Source organism: Opisthocomus hoazin, chromosome 1, assembly GCF_030867145.1.
Source record: "Opisthocomus hoazin isolate bOpiHoa1 chromosome 1, bOpiHoa1.hap1, whole genome shotgun sequence".
NCBI lineage: Eukaryota > Metazoa > Chordata > Aves > Opisthocomiformes > Opisthocomidae > Opisthocomus > Opisthocomus hoazin.
In genome coordinates, this window is record NC_134414.1 from 157,247,086 (window position 1) to 157,274,324 (window position 27,239).

Consider the following 27,239-nt stretch of genomic DNA (forward strand, 5'->3'; position numbering starts at 1 on the left):
CAGTAGGACCACAAGCTGTGGGCAAAAATAGTCTGTTGTGCTCTTAGACAAGAGAGATGTTTTTATCTTATAGGAAGCAACTGGTTGAACCAAGCATCCCAGATCTTACTATGTCAGCTACCATAACCCTGAAGAAGTGAAACCCGTGTTTATTTCTAAGCAGCTGAAGTGAGAAGGTGCAGGTAGGAGACACTAGTAGCTATGGTGTGTGTCCTGCCCTGCTGGGCAACAGACCCACCCACGGTCAGGCAGCCAGCTCCACTGTCGAGGCCTAGTGGTGAACAGGCATCACACTGAGGGTCCAGGTGGAGTATGTTAGTGCTGTTTGGCCAAGGCTGCTGGTGATGCCTCATGGGTGTGTGCAGAGGGCTGCTGAATATTTGGGTCCTCTCAGTTTCTACCCAGGTGCTCTGAATTTCCTGTTTTGTCTTGCCCATTGCAATGGTGAGAAGAGATCAAGGGGACTATGGCATCCTGTTGCCTTCAGTATTTTTCTGCTCAAAACCATTTAAAAACAGTAAAAACAGAGGAACAAGGTAAGTTTACAGGTTATTTTAATGTATTTAGCTACACTGTACAATGCTTCAAAGTGGGAAGGCACAAATTGTGAAAAAGAGCTCATCTTAAACATTTCCAGAGTACAATGACCAGAAGGTAAGCATGTGGCAGCTGTAGTGGGACACACCGTAGCACTAACGCACTGTGTCTGGTGGTAAACATGAAAGATTCAGGCCACAATCATGCCTGTCACTGTTAGAACAGCTTTCTGGAAGCTGTGTTAATATATGGCTGGATTTCCACCTCTGAACATAATGAAATTCATGCTTATTTCTGGAAATGGTTAAAATGCTGTTGTCATATAAAATATAAAGCTGTAATATAGAAAACTAGTACTTTTCAATCAGCAGTATCTTTTAGTTTGCTATAAAACCCAGTCAGGCATACACCCCTTTGTGACGTGCCTAGTAAAGGCGTATTTGTTTTAAACAAGTACTGCTTTGTCAACTTGTAATTAGCAAACTACTGGTATAATTAATTCAGCTAAAAATAAAATATGGCCATAACTTTAGAACATTTTTGTGGAGGAAAAAAAATCTTTCTGGCTGAAAACTGTTTATTCAGTTTGTTTCTTGTTGAGATTGTCCTTCCAGATACGGTAATTGAGTGCAGAAGCCATGGTTAACCAGGCTAAATAAGGAACCATCAAGTAAGCTGCTGTTTTGTTGATGTTATACCAGGAAGCAGCTGTAGCTGTTGCCGTGCCAGTCGTGAGCAGGAGAGTCACCAAGCCCTGAAACACAGAAGGTGGTTAGTGTTTTTTTCACTGGCTGCATTTTCTTGACTAGATAGCCTTTGTATGGCTCTTTCCACTTAGCTCTGGCACTCATTAGATCCCTCTGTGAATTAATTCCTTCTCAGAAAACCAGCCAGCAAAAAAAGAGAGATTTCTACCGAGTTATGAGTCAGATCAACTCATTAAATGATATAACAGTCACAAGAAATGGCACTGCAGCTGGGAGAAGGAGAGGGAGAATAAAATCCCTCTCACCCGTACCCTCTTTTTTTGGCAGCGGGAAGTGTTACATTGACTACAAACCCAGTGTGACATTGACCGAGTCACTTAGCTCAGTGAACTTACCCAGTCTTTTCACGTCATAGATGCTGCCTGAAGAAATGCAGTGTGAATGAATCGATGATGGATTGCACAGTCTTCCACTGTTACTACATTGCATATATATATTTAGAGAACCAGGCAAACATTTTTTTATTATTGATTTTTATTTTTGAGGCAAGCTGTTTCTCTTCAGACTGCAGAAAATTAGCCTTGTCTAAAATGGGGGCTGATTACCTGAGTAATGTTATGATAAGTTTCTTTTCACCGCTGTTTGCCCAAGATACCTAGGAATTTGTGAGGCATAAATGCTTGCATTTCTAGTCACACAAAAGCTCTTATCAAAGGGTGGCAGAAAGAGCTTCTTGAAATCTAAACATTGAAGCATGTTGTAGATGAGTACATTCTCTCAGGTGGCTGCTGGCAGACACTGAAGAGAATTTTGAAAACTTCTGCAAGCCGTATTCTGTACTCGGGTTGATTTTCAGGGAGGAAAGTTTCTAACACAAAACTTTCGTCTTAGCACCTTGCAAATGACAGCAAAAGCCAACAATTAAGAAATTTACTTTTCCACTTACCCATCCCATTTTGTGAGCTCCAAAAAATATTGGAGTCCATGCCCAGTTTAATGCCAGCTGTCCTGCATACAGGCCCAGAGGAACCACTGACTTTTCGTTGAAGCCCCCCAGTTCCTTCCACACCAGGTAGGAGCCATATCTGGAGAAGGCAAATAGAAGGCGTAATTCAGGATACCGGTTAGAAAGCAACAACACGTTCTTGATCAGATGAAATTACTTCAGTGCTAGCATCTAAATTCATTTGGAAAAGTAGATATCCAGGTACTGCTTGGCACAGTGACCGCAGAGGGTTGATCACCTGCTGGGAACAGCAATATGGGGAGAGAAAATTTCCCTGTTCTGCCAGAGCTCTCGCTTCTACGTGCAGAGGAGCAGATGATGTACTGCATTTCAGTCTTAAAAGAGAAAGCCGTGTTGAAAAGGAAGCAAGTCTAAGATCCAAGAATAAAAGGTAAGTCTAAATAGTGAAGAAACTGTTAATTTTGGTACTGGGAGATGGTGCTTTAAAAATAAATACATAAAATCTACAACCCATTAACCTTATTCATTTCATCCACTTAAATAGAAGTAGGAATTGAATGGCATCCCAAAGCACAGGTGAGTATGAGGATGGATGATGTTAAGAGCAGGGGGAACCCTATAATCACTTTTCAGAAGGAAGGGGATGAAGATTTTAGGAGTTCTGTGGAAAGAATTAACCAGAAGGAGCATCCAGCACCCTTCCTGTCTGTGGGAACCTGGCTACTGAAAGATCTTCCAAAAATATATTTAAGATTTTAAACAGATCTCGTTGATGCCACAGAAGCACAGCTCACTGGGGAGGGATCCCAGCACATAAGCTGCTGAAGACAGGAATTCTCGGGATTTGGGAGATTTACTAATGTAAGGTTTATTTTTGCGCTGAAGGAGCCTGATTGGAACAGGGAGCATTCATCACCTAAGACTATTTCTTTTGCTGTTTGACTTTCCCTTTAGACATTAGCTAGATTTCAATCCAGATGACTGCACAGCCATTCCAAGTGACTACAGCAGAATCCCCTGGATAAAATGCCAGCAGCTGGAATTGTACCCTTGTTTCAGAATTAGTAAGTGAATATTGATTCCGTCCTGGCAGGAGTGTCAGCTGGACTCTGCACTGTGCTGGACGGCAGGGCGCTCGTACATATTTCTGCTGGCAGTGGAGCAAAGATGGAGACTCACTTCTGAGCATTTATTTTTTTTAGGAGCAGACAAACATCCATAGGAGCAATTGCAAGGAGTTTGTCTTCATTTGTAGGTCATACCAGAAGGATTTTTTTCTTTCCTGTTTAACCCAGTTAGTGACCCAAGCTTGCTTCTTGGCCATTACTTTCCTAGGGACTGAACAATGCAGCCTTGATATCTTGCCAGTGTAATTGCAAAGAGTATTAAAAAATAAAAGGGGGGGGGGAGGGGCACAGGGTAAGTATTAGAAACGTAACAGTTTATCATTGTAAAAAGCATCAGGACACAAATCTGTTCTTAAGTGATTTACAGAGCCACAATGTGGACTTACAGTTGTTCATACCTCGAACTTTCACTTCAGACCAACGTCACGATGTACAAATCTGCTAGGAAGCTAAATGTCGAGAAGGGAATGTAAGCTTATTAAATCTTGCTTTTAATATATTCAAGAGTTTCTAAAGGAATGAGATCTTTTGCTCATTCAAGGAATGTGTGCACATGGTGGATTACAGAAGAAAAGGCCTGGTAATAAATACAGTCTTTTCACTGAGCTAGACATATAGTACATAACCGGGACCATCACCTCAGATATCAGAATATACTGATTCTGGTATTATCTTAGTAAGTGATAAGCTGTCACAATTTGGATTTTTAAAATATTTAACTTGATATCCAGGTTTATAATGAGGAATCCAGAAACAGGGTTGCAAACTGTACAGTCAACTTCAAGGAAACCCTTCATGGGAAAGCCACTCAGCTCATCTCTTTGCTAAAAGCCTTTTTTTTTATTCACAGGACAGCAATGATCTGATTCAAATACTAACTCTTGGAATATACAGGAGTAGAGAGCAATTTTAAAAAGTACGCTCTATAAGAGGAGTAGGAAAAGGGAATACTGATGGGAAAGGAGGGATAGTACATGAGGCTATAAAAACCACAAATTTTTCTGGAAACAAAATGAAACCAAAATGAGAGAATATGGAGAACCAATTTAGCATTCAGATACAGTTTCAGACATTGCATCATTGCTGTATTTCACAACAGGTGGTGTGGTATTTAAGGTGACCTGCAGGATGAGTATGTAATGTTAACTTGGAAAAGATCTGGTCTCTTTGATACTTTACATAATTAAACCAGTGCTATACACAAACTACAGATCACTTCACATGTACCATCACGATGGAACAAATAGGACGGGTAAGCCATAAAAGGCATATTCCAGCCTAAAAACTATTACTGTTGGATTAGCAACAATGTGTATTTGAGAGCTAGGAAAAAATATGCTGAATCTTGGTATGTAGCTAGTTCTTAATGAGACAAAGCATCACTTTGTGCTTGGGGACTGCGCTGACCTCAGCGGCTCCAGGGGCAGAGCACTACCTCTCCTCTGTGGCTCAGCTCACCAGAGTTAGCGTAAAAGCACGTAGCATTGGGTGGACAGCTTCTAGAGCAGACTGTGAGGATCATCAACACTGCCCAGTCAATCTCCTGAGACAACCTCCCTCTACAAACATTTCTGCTACATCTTATTAAAAGTAACAGCTGCCAAAATACAGGATTATTAAACTTCTAAGGTTCCTGTGGGAATGGTACTTGGCCTTGTGATACCTTGTTCATTTGACAGTAATTCTGTGCTGTCAAGTATTTTAAACTAAATAAGGAGTTTAACAACCTGGCAGTTTAATTTGAAAGGATGTGTATGTTTTGATTTTGGTTTCTTTTAATTGAGCTCTGTTAGACCAGTGCTATCCTAATTGCCCCTCTGCCCCCCCCCCCCCTTTTTTTTTTCTTTTTTAATTTTCCTGAAACTACTGAAGGACATACACAGAAGAAATCCCAGTGCTGCCTTGCTCCATTGCTGCCATCTTGGCAGGTCTTCCCCTCAGAATGAATGGGGAAAGCAAATTAATGGCAGCTTTTCAAACTCCTGCTTTTGATATGGATATTTGTGCATACAAACTACTCCCCAAACATGTTTTTACCTGTTAAACAGGCACCTCGACACAGTTTCTTACAAACATACAGCCACAAGAAAACAGTAATAGTTTTCTAGTCCTGTATTATACAATAAGCAACTCTTAGATCAGGCAAGTGCCTTCACACAATGTGAAAAGCATACCCCATAGACGTATAGAGAGTTCCCCAAACAGGAGCAAACACCCAGTTAGGTGGACACCAGGCTGGCTTCTGCAGAGATTCATACCACACGGGGATTTCCTTCTTGGTTATCTTGCTTCCTAAAAATCCCCCTGAATGAGGCAGGAGGGTGAAACCCACTGCTGGGGCCCAGGCTGGTAGCACATCCATTGAGACAGTGAATCTGAAACAAATCCAAACATCATGATTGACAGAGTTAGAATGTACCCTCAGCAAGTTTGCTGATGACACCAAACTGGGAGGTGTGGTAGACACACCGGAAGGCTGTGCTGCCATTCAGCGTGACCTGGATAGGCTGGAAAGTTGGGCAGAGAGGAACCTGATGAGGTTCAACAAAGGCAAATGCAGGGTCCTGCACCTGGGGAGGAACAACCCCATGCACCAGTACAGGCTTGGGGTGGACCTGCTAGAGAGCAGCTCTGTGGAGAGGGACCTGGGTGTCCTGGTGGACAACAGGTTAACCATGAGCCAGCAGTGTGCCCTGGCTGCCAAGAAAGCCAATGGGATCCTGGGGTGCATCAAGAAGAGTGTGGCCAGCAAGACGAGGGAGGTTCTCCTTCCCCTCTACGCTGCCCTGGTGAGGCCTCATCTGGAGCACTCTGTCCAGTTCTGGGCTCCCCAGTTCAAGAAAGATGAAGAGCTACTGGAGAGAGTCCAGCGGAGGGCTACAAGGATGATGAGGGGACTGGAACATCTACCCTACGAGGAGAGGCTGAGGGAGCTGGGCTTGTTCAGCCTGGAGAAGAGAAGGCTGCGAGGGGACCTAATAAATGCTTATAAATATCTGAAGGGTGGGGGTCAGGAGGATGGGGCCAAGCTCTTTTCAGTGGTGCCCAGTGACAGGACAAGGGGCAATGGGCACAAACTGAGGCACAGGAAGTTCCGTCTGAACATGAGGAAGAACTTCTTCCCTCTGAGGGTGACGGAGCCCTGGCCCAGGCTGCCCAGGGAGGCTGTGGAGTCTCCTTCTCTGGAGATATTCAAGACCCGCCTGGACAAGGTCCTGTGCAGCCTGCTGTAGGTGACCCTGCTTCGGCAGGAGGGTTGGACTAGATGACCCACAGAGGTCCCTTCCAACCCCTACTATTCTGTGATTCTGTGAAATGAAACCACAAATATACACTGGTTTTAGCTGATTTTAGAAATATACCCATGTGTAGGATCTGATCCACAGCCCAGTCCTGTCACTGAGAAAGACTGCAGCTGAAATTAATAGGTCTTGTACCAGGTTCACTGGACAATACTCACACCCATAAAGGAATCTGTTATTTACCTTTGGTGGGGCTGGGTGCCCAGGCCTTTACTTCCCTCTCAGCTTTGTGCAGTAAGATTACTGAATTTTACCTACATAAATATTCCCGCCCAGAAGTATGCCAGAGGAATAAAAATAATATAATAAAAATAATAACAAAAAATAAAATATGCCAGATTAATAAAAATAATATAAACTAATAATAAAAAATAAAAATATGCCAGTTTGCTATTACATGAACTGCCCTTGGGGGAAAAAAAAGGCACTAAGTGTCTATTTCTGTATTTGCCAAAAGGTCCATTCGTGGAATGCCATAGTCAAGAGTAAGAAAAGTGTGTGCTTTCCTGTGCTCAAGCAAATTAATTCTATATGTTGTGTTGCAGGTGCTAAGGATGATGCTAAGTGACTAGTAAGAACAATGTGAATTAGTAGCAGAGACTTGAGAAGCTGCCTCAGAAAATGAAGACCAGGGAGGACAATGAGAAGGTAAGTACTTAAATGATGTTTTGCTAAACAAGGAAGGAGATCTCAGTGGATAAAAAGGGAGTACACCTGTGGCTTCTCCATGAAGCATTCAATCAGTTGCACAATCTTAGATGCCAAGCCCATAAAGTGTACTGGATTAAATCCGCCTACAGAAGTGAAGACTAAGTAATGTCTTGCTCTGGTAGCTGCGCTGCTTTAGTTAGAGTACGGGCAGCAGTACAAAAAGCAAGCAGGAAAAAGCTTCGCTAAAGATTTTCCGGCCAAAAGCCAAATGCTACAGAAAAGCTGTGTTTAGCTGGCTTAAATGTAAACACATTACAGGTATGATAAAGAAGGGCAGAACCAAAATGCGTTGTTTTTTCAAATATACAGTAGGCGAATACACCCAATTCCTGCTCGTCTGTTATGCAAGAGGGGGAGACAGCAGGAAGGAATCGCAAGAGAGATTGCGACAGTGGGGAAAGAGCAACTGTGGAAGCCCCAGGAGAGAAATTAAAGTTTTAGAGCAGCGACTTCTCACAGAAAAGTGCCTTGTAGACTTAGCTGTTGTCTTGCCCTACATCTCAAAGTTTTTATTGCTACAGTTATGACTGCTGGGATGCGGAGGCAGGAAGCAGGGAAGAGGAAATCCCACTTGTAACAGATGCGATTAAACTGATAGGAAATAGCGCACGGATGACGTTGCATTGTCGCAGGTCTCCTGGTAGAGTGGATTTCTGTTTGGAGAACAGGTATGAGCTCGGCCAGCAAGGGAGATCTCTTGCATTATGGTTTTTGTCCATGCACTCAGGGGTCTGCCCATAGAGTTGTGCAGGTTTCATGAAGAGATTTCAGCGGCAGGGACCGCCAGCCAGATTGCATGGGAACAAGAAAAATCCTAGTGATAGAAGCAGAGCAGAATTTTGAAGGCAAAACAGCATGGAGGGACTGGTAAAGCACGCAGGATTAGAAAGTTTGTAAGGAGTGAACAAGAAAGAGCCTGTAGGCTTCTGGGCTGCGGGCATGCCTCAGGAGAGAGACGTGGGAGGGCAATGAAGAGGAATGCACACAAAAAAGGCAGCAGACAAAGATGTGCAACAGTCAAAGTCACAAACAGAACAAAAGAATGAATGAGTGAGTGAAAGAAAAACTAAGCAGGGGAAGAATTCAGAACGAAGGTTGGGGAGAAAGAAGTGGGAGGGTGATGGGCTAGTCTGCTGGAACAGTATCAATTAGGTCTTGGGTGGAGGATGGACAACAAGGAAGGGAGGAAAAAAATCTGCGTAGCTCATGGCTGCAGTCACTGCTGCCATACTTCCTGCCTGAGGGACTCTACTTGCTGTTTACCAGGGAGCAAAAGAGTTTACGTTGTCTCCTGTGCCTAGGTCTGTATTGATACTTTCCTGAGGGAGCAGGCTGTCAGCTGCAGCACACACTACTTGTCACCCGTACTGGCGGCATGAAAGGCTCCGCTTTTACTGCAGTATGAAGGAATTGCTATGTGCAGGAGCAGCAAGATGTAATGAGAACAAGAGCTCCAAGCACAGTCATTCTCTTTGATTGCCTTCAGATAAGTAATTCCCAAAGGTTAACTTAGAAATTTTAAGTTACTGAGATCTCACTAATTCTTAACCCCTGTCACTCTTGCTTTTCCTACAGAGAACACGAGGCTTAGTTCTCTACACATGCTGTGAAGTGCTGGTCATCTGTGCAGCCCCAGTATGTCTGTCAAATGCTAGTATTTTTTTTTAAGTGACAAGCAAGGACCCAAAGGGGTTTATGCTTTATTTGGACGTAACGATATCGGGGTGATTTCCTGCAAGTATTAAGCAACTAGACTTTGTTAGGGGTGCTGTCAGCTGCCCCCCAGGGAAGAAAGTCTGAAAGTGTTCCGCAAGCTGAAAGTGCTAGATGTTATCAAATCTGAAAAATACTGCTCTGCTGCAGTCATTAGTGAGTAAATGATGTAGCTACACATCTGTCCCTCTGCCTGTTGGAGGAAGAATGCTGAAATAATTCTGAAGTGACAAGAGAAAGAAAATCAGGCAGGCAAACAGAAATGGGGAAGGTACAAAGCAAAGAAACAGGGAAAGTGAAGCCGTGCACAAAGCGGAAAGGGGAAGAAATAGAAGTGAAGAGATTGAACATACTGGCTTGAACTGGATGTTGGTATCCCAGTCTTTTGAATACCATTACTACTAATTATATGCTATGTTTTTGAATAGTATTTTTCTGGATTTCCCAAGCATGGCAAAATACTCTCTCTTGTATAGCACCCAGGAGAAAAAGGAATGAAGCCATGCAGCAAGATCAGAATGTGCTTGTAGGCTTGGCCTAGTAGACCACAGCTGTTCACCAGCAGTGGGAGTTCCTGTATTTTAATTCCCACAAATGAAATATTTTTCAAGTATCAATTTCCCACAAAAAGCAGCAGCTAACTCAGGGACCAGCACTAGCTGATTTTGGGAGAAGCCATGTCCATCCTCCTTGGGTTACTCGGTGTAGGTCTTTAGTCAGAGAGTAAGTGAAAGGCAGGGATGCAGCGGAGAGTCGGAGCATTCAGTCAGTGCTGCAGCGTTTGTCTGGTTAGCTGTGCAGCACGAGAACAGTATGACGCTTATAGAACACTCAGTACATTTTTTGACAGTACTGTAATCACAGAGTATATAAAGGATTATCAGCCCTGACGTCTTTTTAGCGTATAGGTGATAACCCTGAAATTACTTGGTGATACCTTTATCTGGTATAGGCTTGCTAATGCAGCCCCTCTGGCTGCATCTGTATTACACAACCTAGAAATAATTACTACTTTCCCAATCCTATCTCAGCTCCACTTCAGGGTGAGATCTGGTTGTACAATACTCTCGCACCCTGATTTTCATACGGAAGAAACCTTGGATGTGTGTGGATGGTATCTGCAGCATGCCCAGCAGTCAGGCACCACAGCTGGAAATCTTTTCTCCACACACACAATTAACTTGTTTATTTCTGTTTCCACCTCTTATCTCTGCCCTGCAGCATTTTCTTCATCATCCTGCCCATTTTCTGTTTAGCCCTAGTCTGACCTCAGGCCGTTTCAGCTGTGCAGTGAGGGCTGCAGCAGGCCAGCTTGTTTTACAAATGTGTTAAAATAATTTTCCTAGGTATTCAAAACACCTGACTTGCCCAAAGTGGGTTCCAGCTACACAAAGTAACAGGAGAAATAGAGGCGGGGGAAAAAATGCTGCAACTTGGTGCCTAATGGGTTTCTGTCTTTTTGCAGTTTGTTTCTCTATAGTGGTGTAACATGCAGAAAATCAAACAGAAGGAGCTTTCCATGTCCTCCTCTTTCTGGAGAAAACACTGCGCACCCAAAAAAAGGGATGGGGTGCGCTGTGGGGGGGACTAGGTACAGACAGAGGAACTGGTTTGCTTCAGCGTGAGGAACAATGAACTAAACCTCTTCTTTGCTTTGAGCAAAAAGGCAGGTGAGTCCCTTCCCCAGGCACTCCCAGGGAGAGCTCGGTCAGTGGGAAGGAGAAGGAAAGAACGGACAACTAATTCCATTGCATTTTCTTGTATCCCTGTGCTGATAAACCTCCAACTAATCCATTTTGTGTGCAACTTAGTGCTGGCTACCCGATCACATGGGGCTTAAATTACAGCTATTGCATTAAAACCACAAAGGAAAATCTCTAAATCACCCACAGTTCTGGGGTTTCTAGTCCCTGCCGTTCTGAGGTAGACGGACAAAGCTCGGAACATACGATGGAAGGGGGGGGTCCCCAAGGTACATACTCTGCCTCTCACCTTCTACGGTGTATTTTTTTAAGGGCATATAAGGTTCTACCCAGGTCTGAGAGGCAGCATGCACATTTTCCCTCGGAAAAAGGCTTCTTCCTGAGATAGCTCTGTGAAGGATTAAGGGGTGCATCCTTCATTTATATTGACAAACTATTTACATCAGTTGTGGCTTAACTGCTGGGAAAACACTAAAAGTTACATCACCGTCTGTGACACAGAGTGTGACTACCACAAAAAAGCGATCTTATCTTTGTTATCTAATCTCAAGTAATAGAGAAATTTAAAACAATATATGTTATATAAATACAATATAAATGTGTAACAAGTGCACAGTATGGCTATAATACGTATTTAAAAATAAATGTTACGTTACTTATTTACGGATATAATGTGAGATATACTCATCAGGTTTAAAGATGACAAATTTTACTGCCCAGGTTATGTTTCTTTTAAAATGGCAGAGCACTGCTTTTGTAAATAAATCTACAATTTAGTGAAGTGACCAGATTCACACACTGGAAACCAAAATGTACTCTAGAACAAAGCCTTCCAAGGTGATAATTTGCCATTTACTGCTTGATCTCTTCTAATTTTCCCTAGGTACATTTGTATGAAGTCCTCTGAACACAGGGTACCAAAGAAGGTAAGAACGCAATGTTCCAAAGCAGGAAAAAGACCAAACATCTCTGACTACCTTCCTCCCAAACAGCTGCCCAACCTCCTGCTGTAGGTTTTTCTTCCTGTTGTCTGTCCGCCAATTTGGAAAGTGCAATCCATGTCTGTTCTTAAAAAAAATGGAGTTTCTCTTGGGTATTTCTAGCTTCCAGGCCTGACTCCATTCAGCTTGCTGGGTATTCTTTGAGCAGAGTAAAGCCTAACAGAAGTGCCCCATCCAAGGGATGCTTGAACAGCAGTGGGACGCTCACGGGGCATCACCACTGGTCAGTCTCAAGTGCTTTACAAGTGGTCAGTGCTCTTTATGACAAACCAAAGCTAAAACAGCAGCACTGAGCCACGCTCGCAGCCGCAGCGTTACTACCTGGGCCGCTGCAGTGGTGGGCTGCAGGAACCGGACTCTGCCCGGGCTTTGCCTCTGGAAGCATCAAACGGGAAGGCCACATCCAGGAACCCTCCCAGGATGGTCACAGCTGGGAGCCCTCCCGGTAGGGTGAAGGGTGGCCTGGGGTTAGAGGGACGCCCCTTGCTGTCAGGGCTGGTGGGGCAGCTGGCAGCGCGAGCGCCTGGAAGCTCCATCACACAAGCGAAGCGCGACGAGAGCAGCAGCTGCTGTCAGGGTTGTCACCGAGGTACCGCCTCAGCCAGTCCGGCTGGGAGCTGGCCATCCCGCGTCTCCTCTCAGTGCAGTGCAAGAGGCGTTAGCGCGGGCCTTGCAGGCGGAGGCAGGCACCGAGGGGGATGCACTCGAATGTATGCCATAAATATCCTACATTACTGCCCATGTGTTTCAGCTAACTTGAGAAGCTCGCTGGCTTTTCCAGGTATTTTGCCTGGAGGCTGACACAACTGGAGAAAATCATCTCACAGAATCACAGAATGTGAGGGGTTGGCAGGGACCTCTGAGGGTCACCCAGTCCAACCCCCTGCCGAAGCACGGTCAAGCGAGGAAAATCTGCTCACCGTGCTCCTTTCGAATCGGCCCAGATACAAAGTCACCGGAATTTCTTGCTGTCCCGGTCCGTATTCCCCTGCCGAGCTAAACGCTCGCAGACCTCCTTCACTGGGCCGCCCTGCGAAGCAGCCGGACTCACTGGCTGCTCGGCGGCGTTTCCTCACCGCACCGCCGCGGCTCCGGCACCGCGGCCTCCCCGCCGCGCCGCGCTCAGCGGGCGCTCGTTCATCAGCGCCACTGGGAAACTCGGGAGGAAGGAGGGAAAATAAAACAGAAGCCCTTTCTTTCGCCCTCAGGGAAACGTCCAGCTAGGAGCCCGCCGCCAGCCCCCGCCACGCCGCCCGGCTCCAGCACCCGCTGCCTGGGGCCAGGCAGCCCCGACACCCGGCCCCGTCGCTACCTCCGCTCCCGCGCTGCCGCCCGTCGCGCCGCCTCTGCCGTCAGGCGAGGCCGCGCGGGCCCCTCCCGCCGCGGGGAGGGACGTCCGGCGCTGGGCGGGGGCAGCGGCGCGGCGCGGGTCGGGCCCAGAGCGGCGGGGCCCGCCGAGCCTCCTGCGCTTTCTCTGGCGCCCGGCGGGGCGGCGGCCATGGGCGGCTGGGCCGCGGCGACATGGCGGCTTGGTGGCTGCAGCGGGCGCGGCGGCCTCCGCGTCGCAGTGGCGCGGCGGGGCAGCTCCCGTCCCGGCGGTGGGGACCGGGCGGCGACCCTGAGCGACCTGCTGCAGAGCTCAGTGGGGGCCGCGGAGCCGGGCGCGGAGGCGGCGGCGGCGGCGAGGCGGGAGCGGCCGTCCCCCCGGGAGGGCACGGTGCTGCTCTTCCCCGGGCAGGGCAGCCAGTGGGTGGGGATGGGCCGCGGGCTGCTGCGGTACCCCGCCGTGCGGGACATGTACCGCCTGGCCGAGAGGGTGCTGGGCTACGACCTGCTCTCCCTCTGCCTGGAGGGGCCGCGGGGCGAGCTGGACCGCACCCGGCACTGCCAGCCCGCCGTGTTCGTCGCCTCCCTGGCCGCCGCGGAGAAGCTCAACCACCAGCGGCCTGAGGTGAGGGGCGCGGCGGGCGGGCTTCGGGCCGTGCGGCGCGGCCCCGGCGGGGCTGGGGGGCGGTGGCTGGTGCTGGGCCCGGTCCGTGTCTCGGTGCAGGTGGTGGAGAGCTGCGTGGCGGCGGCTGGGTACAGCGTGGGGGAGTTCGCGGCGCTGGTCTTCGCGGGAGCGCTAGGCTTCGCCGAAGGTGAGCGGGGAACTGGCCTGAACACACACACCCCCCCCCCCCGTAGGATCACCCGCCCCTCGCTCTCCCCGAGGCATCGCCTGTCACCCCCGTTTGCCTCCCGCTGGACGGGAGGACGGATTTTGCCTTCTGCTCCCACCGCTCGCTCCGGGGCATGCGGCCTGGCGTGGAGAGCCCGGGCACTGGACGAGGGTGAACGGCCACCCTGCCTTGGGCGCAGGTGCACGGCCCCGCTGCCAGTCGGTGTTTCCTCGGGGCTGGTGTTTACCGAGCATCTCTCTGTTTTTCTCCGCAGCGCTGTACGCAGTGAAGGTGCGGGCCGAAGCCATGCAGAAGGCGTCGGAAGCTGTCCCCAGCGGAATGCTGTCGGTTGTTGGTCGGCGAGAGGCGAACTACAAGTTTGCCTGCTTGGAAGCCCGTAAACACTGCCAAGCGCTGGGTATAGAAGACCCCGTATGTGAAATCTCAAACTATTTGTTTCCAGACGGCAGAGTCATTGCAGGACACCTCCAGGTATTGCTTCAGAAGAACTATCCCTTCAGCCGAATTTCACATTTCATGTTTTTACACGTTTTACCTTGCACCTCTGTGTGGCACTTGTGTGCGGCCTTAGTTTGCCCAGACGAGCGTATTCGATCTGTGGGGTTTTTTTCCCAGCATGTGCTCAGTTGTTGGGCAGGGAGAGGAATCCATTCATCACGATACATCTGCCGAGGTGGTTCTTGTGGGGTGGCCGAGTAAACCTTTGTCCTGTCAGACTTACCGCTTCTCTCTCTCTTTTATAGGCTTTGGAGTTTTTGCAGGAGAATGCCCGAAAATATTATTTTACACGTACACAAATGCTTCCAGTCAGTGGGGCTTTTCATACGAGGCTTATGGAACCAGCAACAGAGCCGCTGGCTGAAGTCCTAAAATCAGTTGAGATTCAGAAACCGCTGGTCTGTGTCTATTCCAATGTCGATGGCAAGAAGTACATGCACTCCAAGCACATCCAGAAGCAGCTGGTGAAGCAGGTGGTTTCGCCTGTTATGTGGGAACAGACCATGCATTCTGTGTATGAAAGAAAGCAAGGAATAGAATTTCCCTACACCTACGAAGTGGGGCCTGGGAAGCAGCTAGGAGCCGTTCTCAAAAAATGTAATTTAAAGGCCTGGAAACAATATAACCATGTAGATGCTCTGGAGGATGAGGAAGAAGCAGAGGCCTAAGTAGCCTTTTGAGAAAAATCCACACAACTTGTTTTTTCTGCCCAATTTAGAAATAACTTTGTGCTCCCAGAAGAGAAAGTCAAACATTCATAGCTTCTCTTGATGAGAAGAGCACCGTGCGCGTAGTCGCAATGAACGTTTTCCTTCCCCGTGTGCCTCAGGGGTGGAAGGGGAGAGCAAAGTCTGGCTCTTCCATCAGCGTCGGGACTGCAAAACTGCCAATAAATGCGCCAAATAGCCTTCTGTTTGGCCTCAATCCTGCAAGCAACTTCCTCTCTCTTGTTCTTTTTTCCTTTTTTCAAGTTTTTTTTGGGGTGTGGATTCAAGTTGAAGTCAGTAGCTTTGGCTGTCTGGTGCAAGGGTCTCCTGGATGGATACGGAGTAGGATGGGGCTGTTGGCTCCGGGTGTTGGAGGGCTCTGCGCTGGGCTCAAGGGCACGTTTAGAGAAGCCCTCTGGTTGGTATGGCTTTCGGTACGTTGGTGATCCTGTTTTCTAACCTGACTGACTTGTGGGATCTTCACCTGCGTAAAATTCTTTTTATTTTGTGTCCGTATTGCCAGGTAGAAGCTGGGCGAGGCAGAAGATGTTATTAGCAACATGCTTTTCTTAAGGCTAAACTATAAATAAACTATAAAGCTTTCCTTGATATTTTTAATGCTGTGGAGTGCATGATTACTGGCCTATAGTCCATCTGTGGATGGAGGTAATTTTCCCTCCTGCTGTCCAGTGCCGCCTTGGTTGTACTGAGTTACCAAAGGGAGGAGAACGGTTTTACAGAATGAAGCGGCTTACCGAAATTCCCGACCTCCCCAGGCGTGCAGGGCTTTTGTCATCCCTGACCAAGCCTCTGAGGCTGCATAGGCTGAATTGGCCCTTTGGGTGACTTTTCTTGACGGAGCAGAAAACAGCAGCACTGGGAACTTGGTGGAAGGATCTTTTCGGGGGCACCTTCGGACAGGGTGAGCCCTGCAGCAACCGAGTGCTGGGGAGGAGAATCTGAATGCTGGTATTTCAGTTGTCTCATTAGTGACTTTGAAACCAGCTTTTATGATAAAATAACCAGATTTTATGAGCATGGCATGTTGGTGGCACTAATTTTGGTTTTAGTATGGACTTTTTAATTATTTAACTTTTTTGTGGAAATTCTGGAGGCCTGTTTTCTATTTGTATTGTTCCTACCATAAATATATACATTTCTTTTTTTCCTTTCCTCATTTCACTTTGTTGCACACTGCCTAAAATAAAAGCTCTTTGGGAGAAACATGCTACAAATCTGTCTGCGAATGCAGAACGTTGGGTAACCTTTGCACCTCCGTCAGCTGCAGAGTGCTGGAGGGACGTCTGTACCCTACGAGCATCCTACTCGTGTGGGCCCTGTGTAATTAGGGGGCAGATGGAACTGTAGCCACCACGTGGGCATTTGCTTTTCTTCTGTGCAGCGGCCGGGCCTAACCCGAGGCAGCAAGCTGTGAGTTGCTGAGGCTGCTCCTCAGCGAGCCTCATCTCTCTCTTCAAAGCTAGAAGCCAGGCAGTATCCTACTCTTGTGTTGATGTTGCAGTTTATATCGGCTAACAAGGCGTGACAAAGGGCTTCATACCTCTGCATTGAGAGTATTCAGGGCTTGCTTTTTCGTGCAGTGCCCGGCAGCACGACGTCGCGTTGGTGTATGGCTGTAAATTGGCAGAAAGGTGTCTCATGTTGTAAAACTCGTCTGTGGCCGGGCGGAGAGCAGCACGTGGAGTAATTAAGAATCCTGGATCTTAGTACTGTTATCTGCCTTTCTTTTATGTGCTTACTCATCTATCCCTGCTGCTTCTGGGAAATGAATGTTTAAGACATGAAAAGTCAGCATGGTTCCTTTACCTAGGAACAAGCAGAAACAGGATGTGGAAAAAAAATCGAGTGCCGTAAACTCTGTCACATGAGGAAGTGTGCAGTTAAAAAAAAAAAAAAAAAAAAAGAAATTTGAGTCTCCTGAGTCACGGTGCAGAGCCTTAACTAAGAGGCTCTTTGCTTGTTCTGCAGGTGAGCGGGGAGCCTGGTGATTGCTGCTTGCTGCTGTACTCCCGTTTGCGCTGATGCTTGTTGGAGATTCTGTTCGCTTCGTTTTGCTTGCTTTGTTGGTGTGGTTGCGTTTTATATTCCTTGCAACGGTGTTTTGCTCCATACATGGTGGACACTGGACTTCCCCTCTCTTGTGATTCAAAATGTGACATTATCGATTGCAAGAGTGTGAAAAAGCAGAGTCATCCCATGCAGCTCTCGGACAGAATAGGCAGCGCAGCAGTCTCCCATTTCTCATTGCTCTAGAAATAACTGAAATTATTTTATAGTGTTAAAGTGATTCGGATGGGAAGGATCAAATTTTTGGCAGCTGGTGCTTTTCTTACATGTGCATAGATTGATTATTAGACTCTTGATGGGAATTTTTACCCTTCACTAAGTAATAACTTTACGATATTTTCTGTCAGACTGCTGTTACGGAGTTGAGCAGTCAGTTCGCTGATGAAACATTTGTCTATTTTTCGTTCTACGGGCAATTGAGCTGGTCAGCTCCTGGCCTGAGTGGGGCCAAGGTTCCAACTGCGCTAACCGTGCTTTTCTAGGAAAAACTGGCATACCTGCTGCTGAGGGCAAATCAGCTTGAGGGCATTTTGAGAAAAGGTGACAGTGGAATGTGTGCTGCAGCTGCTGCTTGAACTTTCGGGGTATGCTGGAGCCCTCACCCTCCACGTACCTTCTTTGCATACCTTCTTTTTGCCCTGCGTGTCAAGCCAATCAAAGATATGTCAAGGTCCCTTAACATTAAATGGCTGAATGAAATATTCTAGCTGAACTTTTTTTTTTTTTCCCTCCCCCGGAAGAATTTTTTGAGACGGGCAGTTAGGATCATAATGGGATTTGGGCACCATTCACGAAAGGGAGGAAACACATTCCTCAACCCGCTTAAACTTGACTGTGTTTGCCATTTGTCTCCACTGAAGGAAGTAGTGGCTCAAATTCCTTGTCTGATTTAAAGCAGGGACTCGAACTTCAAACTCCAACCTCTCAGATGTGTGCTTTAGTCGTTAGGCCATTAAATACTGTATTTTCCTGTTTCAAAAGCACGCTAACTGTAGTAGTTGCCTGATAAGGCAGGAAGCAGGTATCCCCTCTGCTGAGGGGAATGCCCAAACCACAGAGAGGCACTTTCATTTTCTCTCTCCGAGAGAGAGTCTGCAACTGTACACAGCGAAGAGCAGCTTCAACAGCGAAGGGTATGGGAGATGCACCCAGGTGTCGAGAACAGCTTGGTACGGCTGGGCCGTGTTGTTGGGAGAGAAGCAGCCCAGCTGTGTCCGAACAGCGCTGGCGGTGTATGCGAGGGTGACACCGGCACTTTCGTCATCCGGTAAGCTCTGCTCAGACTTCCCTTAGTCATCCGTTTCCCACTGAGCACGTGCCTTCCAAAAAGACATGTGTCATCAAAAAAACCCTCTTTTCCAAAGTTTTGGGCAACTCTAAGCTCTACTTCGAAAAGAGGCAGAAGAATACAAAATCTATTAGTAGATTTCTGAAAAATTCTGGGAAAGTAATAGCTTGGCCTGAGTGGCCCTCAAGTACCACTCCAACCAACGGGCTTGCTAGCTCATCCGAACCACTCTTTTTCCAATGAACTATCATTTCGTATGCTAGTTTTACTACATAAAAATCAAATAAAGCCCGTCCTGTAGCCTTAGATAACAACAGCCTGTCTCATCCGTTTTGTTATTAATGTGTGATAGCACAATCCTGGAAAATAAAGCAGGTAACACTGCGAAACATTTGAAGAAACAATTTAATTTTAAAAAAGTATCATGGTTTTAATCTTAACTATTGCTTTGACAGTGTTAAAATCTAAAGGATGTCCAGCATGCCTTCGGTCTTCCCCACATCCAGAATCTCTTTAAGAAACTTGTTTATATGAAATAGTTTCAATAGACACAAAAAAGACAGACTTTCTGATTGCCTGAGTCACATTTCAAAACTAGCAAGTCAGGCAGTTATCCAGCAACAACCTCCTTAGTTTAAACATTTCTCTTTTTAAAAAAGGTATGAAACAGCAGTGACCCAGCACTAGCCTAGGTTTTAAATATAAAAGAGATTTTTATCAGTGTAAATTTGGCAAACCAACTGCCACCACCTGGGTGTTAATGATGTTGGTCAGAGTCCAGCAATGACCTCCTATTGTAATTCTCTCTGTTAATTCTGCAGTCCATAATTCATGGCCCACCAACAGGCAACCACAAGCAAGGCTGCAGGCACCAGCTTCTGGCAGACACACCTGAAAGGAAGCCTGCAAATCTGTGGGAAGAAAAGGGAAGGTAATTAGAAATAATAGGAAGCAAAAGGATGGTGCAGAAAAGCTAACGAGAATGCCAGCCTGCAAGGTCAGTGCAAAACCATGAGCACAGTCCAGTTCTGCTGCAGACACGTGCGCCGCTGTCTAGTTTTGCTGGTGGCTGCTGCGACTGCTGCAGCGGCAGGGTCATACGCAGCCTCTACGTAATCCTCTTCTCCGGGGTAAACGCAGGGGAAAGCAGCACCAGGAGCAGTCCTGCTTATCTCCCCTAGAGCAGACCGTTACAGCTTCCTGCAGTGGGAGATGCCTTCCCTCTGCACGAAGCCCCTGCGAGTCGGTTGTGTGGGACTTGGGCAGCTGTTCGCAGACATTTGGCACGCTCATATATTGTCTATAAATGAGAAATTTCAGCCTAAAAAGAAAAAATGGGGCAACACCAACAAACTAAGGAATAAACCCAAACCTGGAGCCGCATTATAGGCTTTACTCATTGACAGTTACATGGGAGTTAGGTGTTGCTGTCACCTACTTGTCAACAAAAAGGCGGGAGAAAAGGGAGAGAGCATACCCAGCTTCCACAACCAATGATCCTCTTCGTCCAGTTATTGTTCAACATATTTCCAAAGCTTCTTATAACACTTTTAATAATATTCCATGTCTGGAAAACACTGATAGAAAACCTGATGATTTAAACAAAAAAAAACCAAAACAAAACAGAAAAGCAAAAAGAAAGCTGTGGGATAGAAAATGTATTCTAAAAATTGGCAAATCAAATAGTAAGGTTTAGAAGACTACAAAAAACCCCAAAACTCCAATATGTTCCTTCCTGAAAGTCTATGTGTATATGTATATTTCTCTAAATATTTAGGAAGAAGACCTGGCAACTCACTAAGGGCTTTGAAAGGTAAAGATAATTTGATTTCAGAATTAATTGATCACTAACATCACACAAGGAAACGTGCAGCAGAGCTCCTGAATGGCAATCTTGTGCCTTTGCTCATTTCAAACTTGGAACACCACAACCCAACGAGAGCTGTTGATGTCCCAAGCACCAGCGCTCGGGGCAGCAATCCCAGCCTGACACAGCAACCCCACAGGGTCCCTGCAGCGTGAATCCAGCTTTACGGAGGTAGAAGTTCCAGGACTATACGCTATGTCCAGGAACACAGATGTAACTGAATTGCATGCTGTGAGTCTGCAGTGACCGTCCTCTCCCTGAAGCAAGGAGAGAAGAGGCAGAACTGCACAGGAGTACTTGGGGGTTCAGACACAGACTATGCATCTCAGGTTAGGACATCCCTGCGTGTCAGTTAATCTGCAGTTAATAACTACTCATGGCAACCCTGTCAGCTCGCAGCAGAAAGGCAATTCAAACTAGCCTAGCCACGTTTTGTTGTACGTGCATGGGTGGGTTATCTGGCATGCAGTAACATGCTAATCCCTGAAGCACACCACACTTACTGAGTTGCAGAGCTCCCATCTCTCAGTTGTGCTTAAAGACACTGTCTAACCTAGAAAACTACTGTGCTACTGTGAAATTTTAAGTACTGAGAAACTATTTCAGTCTTTTGACTGTAAATGGCCATAGTCTGTGGAAACAATTTACATTATAAAGCTCTTCCTTGTAAAACAAGCTGCAGTATCTAGTTTGGTTTTTTTAGGTTCTGTATGAAGCAGCAGTAGTAGCAATGAATTTTTTTACTTTGTGTACAGGAACATTATTGTTTATCTAACAAAACATTACCGTTTATCTCTCTAACATGGTTTTTTAAAAGGATCTGAAGCCTGACAGTGCCCGTAAGGTAACTTACCCTTGCGCCAGGTGAAGCAGCGTATCTCCAAACTTCCTGTGGTACGTCCTGTTGAATTCATCCCCGATCAGGGCCAGCTGATGGCCAACCTGGGCAGCTGAGCTGTAAGGCGTTCGGGATGTGCACGTTAAATACCGCAACGGCAGTTCTCTGAAAAGCACCCTGCAAATGCCAGGCACATCTATTCCCCTAACAGGTGGGCTAAGCTAGTAATGTAAAAGCAAAATGTTAAGGGTTTGGGGTTTTTTTTCCTGTTATTTATGGTTTTATTGATTAGGCATCTTACACCCGTATTTATCTGCATACCGAAGTGCTCTGATGTTACCATAAAAAGCTGCGTATTTGGCATTTTTGAAAAAACATGTTGTTTTTTCTGGTGTCTCACTTCTTCATACAAGGCAATGGAATCCTGGTTTGGTGGTGGTGGGTTTTTTTCCCCCAAAGTCAAAATACTGAAACAGCCTTCACGTTGCACCTTTCAAAATATTTCATCCAACATAAATATCATCCAAGAGGTTTACTCCAATGGTTTCCATGACATAGGGCCTGTCTCCAGCTAATGGGTGGTGCCAGGGTATGAACCAACCAAAACCTAAAGGCTCTTAGGGAGGTCCCGGGACACGCAGAACCTTGAACTACAACATCTGTAGCACATGGTGATACCAAAAACTGGTTACGCTCTCCTGATGAAAACTTCCAATTAGATTTAGCTTCTTTTAAGACACTCACCCCCCCCCTTTGTGTAAAATAGTATGACTATACATTTTTATTTTAACTTGGTTTTCTGCTGAGATCCATTTATGAGATCTGCTGAATAGTAAGTGGGCTTGAAAGCTTAGTTCTAGAGATCTGCTTACAAACACTTGGGCTTGGTTTGGTCAGTCCAACAACAACAACAACAAAAACAGAAAGGAATTTTCGCAGATGGGGGAAAGGCAGCCCCTGACTCCTGAACTGGAAAAAATGTATGTACAGGATTAAGAAAAACCCAAAGCAGCACTGTCAGTTTGTTGCGAGAGGCGCCTAGAGAATTATGTAAAAATGGCTTCCTCAGCTGCTGGCTATAACAGGTGGGTTTCTAATGAAAAGGCACATCTTTGTCCCTGTGCAGGATAAAAACTTACAGACATTTAATGCAGCATAATCTTGCACAGTCAGTGTTACGCACTACAGGTTATCTACACTTGCATCTATTCCATTTCCAACAGTATCCACTATGAATGATTATTTGGCTTAGCAAAGTCTTCTGGAAAGTCTGGGAGTTTGTATTGGGGGGGGGGGGAGAGGACAGAAGGAGTATTAATGCAACGTGATACCTGATATTAAACTCCATTTGCTCTGTGGTGTCTGGAATTGTTTGGAGGTTACTGTAGGTTTCCTCTTCTGGTGCTCCACTGGGGTAGCTGGAGAGGACAAAGTGCCTGGGGATTCTCCTCGTTTGAGACATCTTCTGCAATGAGTCATGAAAGACAGCCCCGGAGCTTCTTGTAACACAAGGTCTTTTCAGTTTAGATGGAAATTGTTTAAAGCGCTCTTAAAGTTACCCTTTTTACTTCTCCAGTCAGAAAGCGAGCGGTGCTAAGATAACTATTTTGGGAGCAGTCAAAGGAAAGTTTCAGTGACCCAACAGATGTACAGCAATTCAAATACGCAGCATGTAGATGGCTGCTGCTTCATATTGGCTCAGAACAGCCCAGAAGCTGGAAAATCTAGATAAATATAGCTAGAGTAGGTAAGTATAGTTTCTCGTAGTTTCACTTAGAACAAGATGCTTTCCTGTGCTGTTTGCAACGACCTGCCTGACATCCAACCGATGGCGAGCCCCCGGCAGCAAAGCACCTAAAACATACAACTTCAACAGGTTTTCCTGGGTCTTTAATTTAGGTCTGAGTTTATGCATCATCTTCAGCTGGAGGCCACCACCATGGAAGTTACAAGCAGCTCGCCATAGAAACAGAATATAGCGCAGATTTAAATGGCTTAATAGCTTTCCAAATGGAAGAGTGGACAGTGGGAACTGCTAAAATCAATGGAACCGCCTGCTCGTACAATGGGAAAGTTATTCACGCCCAGCAGCCAGGTTCCAGCATGGAAGGACCTAACAGGAGGTGGTCCTCTTCTCAGTGAAATAAATGGCAAAGCTTAATGGGTTTCAGTGTAAGTGGGGCGTCTCTAGTATCTCCAGTATTTTGATAACACTTTCCTGAAAGCACTAAAGAGATTCAGTTCGCCAGCAGCAGAGCTTGCAGCGGATCTGATGTTTTTGTAGTCCTTGCAATTGTTTTATTTGGCTTATCAAGAGAAATTACATCAGCACTGTGGATAGGGATTATTTCAAACCACACGCACGCCCTTGGGCAGGTAACACTCTTTCCGCCACATGGACAGTTGCTGTGGCAGGGAAGGCTCTGCTCATTGTCTCCGGGTGCCTGATGATTTACTTAATGAGAGTCTTCTGGAGGTGCTCTGTTTTTATCTGGCGTGGGTTTGGCCAGCTTTTTTACGATCCCTTTGCTTCCAAGCTCCACCATTACAGAACTGACCCCCTTTGTCAATGGAGTCATCCTGGACAGCAACAAAGGCAATTTCCCCTGGGCTCGATTCCTTCCTCTTTTTAAGCACGCTCTCTGCAAGTCAAGTGAATAAAACTCACCTAAAATATTCTCAGAGGTGGAGCTGAATCAAGCAAAAGGTTATCTGGCATAATGCTGCCTGGCAGGGTTTCTTTCACCACGTTTCTGCAGTCCTGTAAACTCTTTAATTTATGCTCAGGATGAGGTTGGGGCCTTTGTGCCCCAAGGGAACCTTGATCTTCTTTCAGTATTTGGATGCAATTTACATTTTTCCACAAAGCAAAATTAATAATGTGTATACATTATTGCATAAGCAAACATACAGAAATGTGATACTAAATAAATGAAAATATACTCGGTTCTATAAAATTGAAAGCCTCTCTTACCAATGTTTAATGTGGCTGGGGAAAAGCATGCTATGGACTATTTCTGATGTATCATGTATCATACAGTTTGTAGTTTAATATTCTGGTTTTTTCTTCTATTTGTAGCATTTCTGCTTTAGTCGCATAGATGTTTATAATCTAGGATTTAAAATATATTCAGATTTCTGAGGAGCTGTGTATTTTAGCAGTGACAAAGACGAGCTGGGGTCAGGCCTTCTGAATTTTATTGCGACCGCTATGAGGGAATTCTGTGACCCAACTCTGTTCCCGAGGGGAAATACCACAGTCCTTTCTTCCAAGGGGGCACCTACGGATTTGTATGTAAGAGCGGCAGAATCTGGACATATTTTACAGGTGAGTTAACGGGCTTGATTAAATAAGATCATCTTTTAAAAAGAGAGAGAGAGAGTAGTTTCAGGTGCTATATTTGCTTCCAGAGATGCCCTGTCTTGTTTTAAAGACTTCCTTTATGCCTTGCTGTAGGTCTCTCTCCCCAGTCCAAACAAAAATCATGAAAAAAAGGGTGATGTCCATAGAGGGACTTTGGGCATTCCAGCACCATACCCAATTTCCAGATACCTGGTCACCCCAAGGACTGTGCCAAGGCTCCTTATGTACCCCACAATGAAGCTGTATCCCTTTAAATAAATCCATATTCACTGGAGCACATACTTGAACTGACTCTTCCATTTCCCAGGGGAACATCTAGACCAGTGGGTTACTGGGTGTAGTGGTGGTCAACAGCTGACCACATTCCCACAGGTGCATCCCTGTCCATTTTTTGTGCAAGATCTGATGTGACACGTACGCTACTGCAGTATGGCCTGGATGACCCAGGGCAGCTCCTGGTTTGAGAACTGCACCGGAGTTCAGGCAGGAGCTCCAAGGGGTCCAGAAAATCCACAAATGAGAAACTGGGAATGGCTGAGCAAGTTTTGGAGGATCCCAGGGATGCTGAAGTAGTCACCTGGACATCCAAAGCATCAGTTCTCTGCATGCAGTTAGTCTCAGTGGACTGCACAGAGAAACACTCCAAGCACAGTGTTGGACTTTTTGAGGTTGAACAACCCAGCTGCATGCTCACACGTACAAAGTAAACATCTAGGTATGTAATGATGTATTCCTGTAGCCTATGGGTACCACAGGGAGATTCAAACAAATGGAAATGTGTTAATCGTGTTTCTTCACAGGTATAAAGTCCTTAAAGGTTTCTAGTAAAAGAAGTACTATAGTGGATAAAATGTATTAAAACCCACCATAAAAAGTCAGCTGTCTATTGCACATGTACACTAACTATTCTTAGCCTTTACAACCGTGCATTATGAAAGGAAAAAAAAAAAATCTAAAAAAGGGTATTTTCTTTCTCTCTCTTCCCCCCCACCCCCCCTTCCATTTCTAGACTAGATGCTAGTTTCACATTCATCGGGCCACACAATGGGAATGTCTGTATCTGTGAGAGATGAAAACCCTGTTCTGAAAAAGACCTATAATAAGTCAATGCACTACAGAGCTCAGACATGTAAACAAACCATACAATACCACGACAAAAGCCCAAAGAGCAACATATGCTACCTCGCACCTGTTACGATAATACCTTCCTCCCACAGGCTAAAAAAGAAACTGTCGTAGCTGTTGGGTCATGCTCTCCACCACTCAGCTGCAGCCTGGTGTGCTGGCTTTGCCCACCAACTTGTCTCAGTGTAAGGGCAATGCAACAAAGAGGGGATTTATAACGGATTTTACAGGACAGACAGTGTTGGGGGCAAAGGCAGTCTGGTAGGGCTACTGTCTTGAAGATGTACACAATGGGTCTAATTTAGTTTCAAAGCAAAGCTTAGCAATTGCCTTCTTGGCAAGGAACAAATTGAGGCCATTTACTGATTTCTGCCATTGTTTTTAAATTCTCCATCTATAGGTATATATAGAAATGGATGTAAAAGCTGCATTAACACAGACCTTTTCTGTTCCTCAAGTCTGGATCTGTGCAGAGCTGGGCAAGAGGAATGTGTATCACACTCCACAGGCTCTCCTGGCTCACTAAAGCAGGTGTGTTGATCTTCCACCACCCATCTCACGCCTGCCTTCTTTCTCTCATTTATACAGAAATAAAAGGCAAACTGATTTTGGTTTACAGAGGTCGTATGTGTGCATGGCTTGTCATGTAGAGAGCAAGCGACCACAACCGCAACTTCACAATACCTCAGAGGAGGCAGCAGCAGGATCCCATGCCAGCAACAGAGATCGTTTCCAAACTAGCAACCAGACCGAAAAGCTCATGCTTCTCTGGAAGGCTTTGACCAAGCAAGCTAAAAGCTTAGTTTCAGTGGTGAAACGCCTTCAGCAGAATAAATAATGAATTTCAGGATAAATACATACTCAGTGTTTAGCTGAATAGAGGCCTATCTCCAAATTGAAAAAAAACAGCCCTCTAAATGCCTAATTATATGATGGAAATCATAGCTTTCTATGAACACAATTACGATTGAATAATGAAGCATCTTCGGCAGAAAAAGTATGTTGATGCTGTCTTTACTTTGCATAGTCAGTTTTTGCTGTTTGTGTCTTTTTTCACCTAGCAAAAGAGAACAGAAAATCTTCTTGAAAAAGGAACATGTTGCTAAGCCAAGTATGCCGGCAGGTGAGTTGGGGAAAATGAAAGGTCCTGAAACTTACTTGTAGTCAGTTCGATTAGCTTTGCTGTGGTAATATTTTTTAAGACGACAGGCATAATGATACTTCAGGACAATGCACTGAATGTGTTAATTATAGTTTATCTATTATCTTTATGTATTTTATGACTTATCTATAGTATAGTTTACATGCACTTTATGTCTTATGCATACAATTGTATGTGTTTAATGCAGACATGACACAGTAAAGCTATTAGTAATTAGAATATGTCATTTAGTACGTTTTAAAGCTGGTTATGAAAGTAGAAAACTACTACCAATAATCTGATTCCAATGTTTGGGCTCATAATTCCCAGCGCCTACCTACATACACATGGATTGCCAGATAGGACCCTCGTCCT

General features: G+C 45.7%; 2 protein-coding genes across 3 annotated transcripts; one reads left to right on the plus strand and one right to left on the minus strand.

Moving 5' to 3' along the window:
- Positions 1–537: 537 nt before the first annotated feature.
- Positions 538–13,139, minus strand: TSPO (translocator protein). Of its 2 annotated transcripts, none has more exons than XM_075443453.1 (4): positions 13,081–13,139; positions 5,513–5,713; positions 2,191–2,329; positions 538–1,291 (listed from the first exon to the last, which is right to left on the minus strand). In XM_075443453.1, the coding sequence occupies exons 2-4, from the start codon at positions 5,698–5,700 to the stop codon at positions 1,115–1,117; spliced, it is 504 nt and encodes a 167-aa protein (XP_075299568.1). In that variant the 5' UTR covers positions 5,701–5,713; positions 13,081–13,139; the 3' UTR covers positions 538–1,114. The 2 variants fall into 2 exon arrangements, with proteins under 2 accessions (XP_075299568.1, XP_075299576.1); XM_075443461.1 differs by lacking the exon at positions 13,081–13,139 and adding an exon at positions 12,689–13,044.
- Positions 13,140–13,245: 106 nt separating this feature from the next.
- MCAT (malonyl-CoA-acyl carrier protein transacylase) lies at positions 13,246–16,591 on the plus strand. Its single transcript, XM_075443476.1, has 4 exons — positions 13,246–13,719; positions 13,819–13,906; positions 14,202–14,419; positions 14,692–16,591. Exons 1-4 carry the CDS (start codon positions 13,267–13,269, stop codon positions 15,112–15,114), a joined length of 1,182 nt encoding a protein of 393 aa, XP_075299591.1. The 5' UTR covers positions 13,246–13,266; the 3' UTR covers positions 15,115–16,591.
- Positions 16,592–27,239: the final 10,648 nt, after the last annotated feature.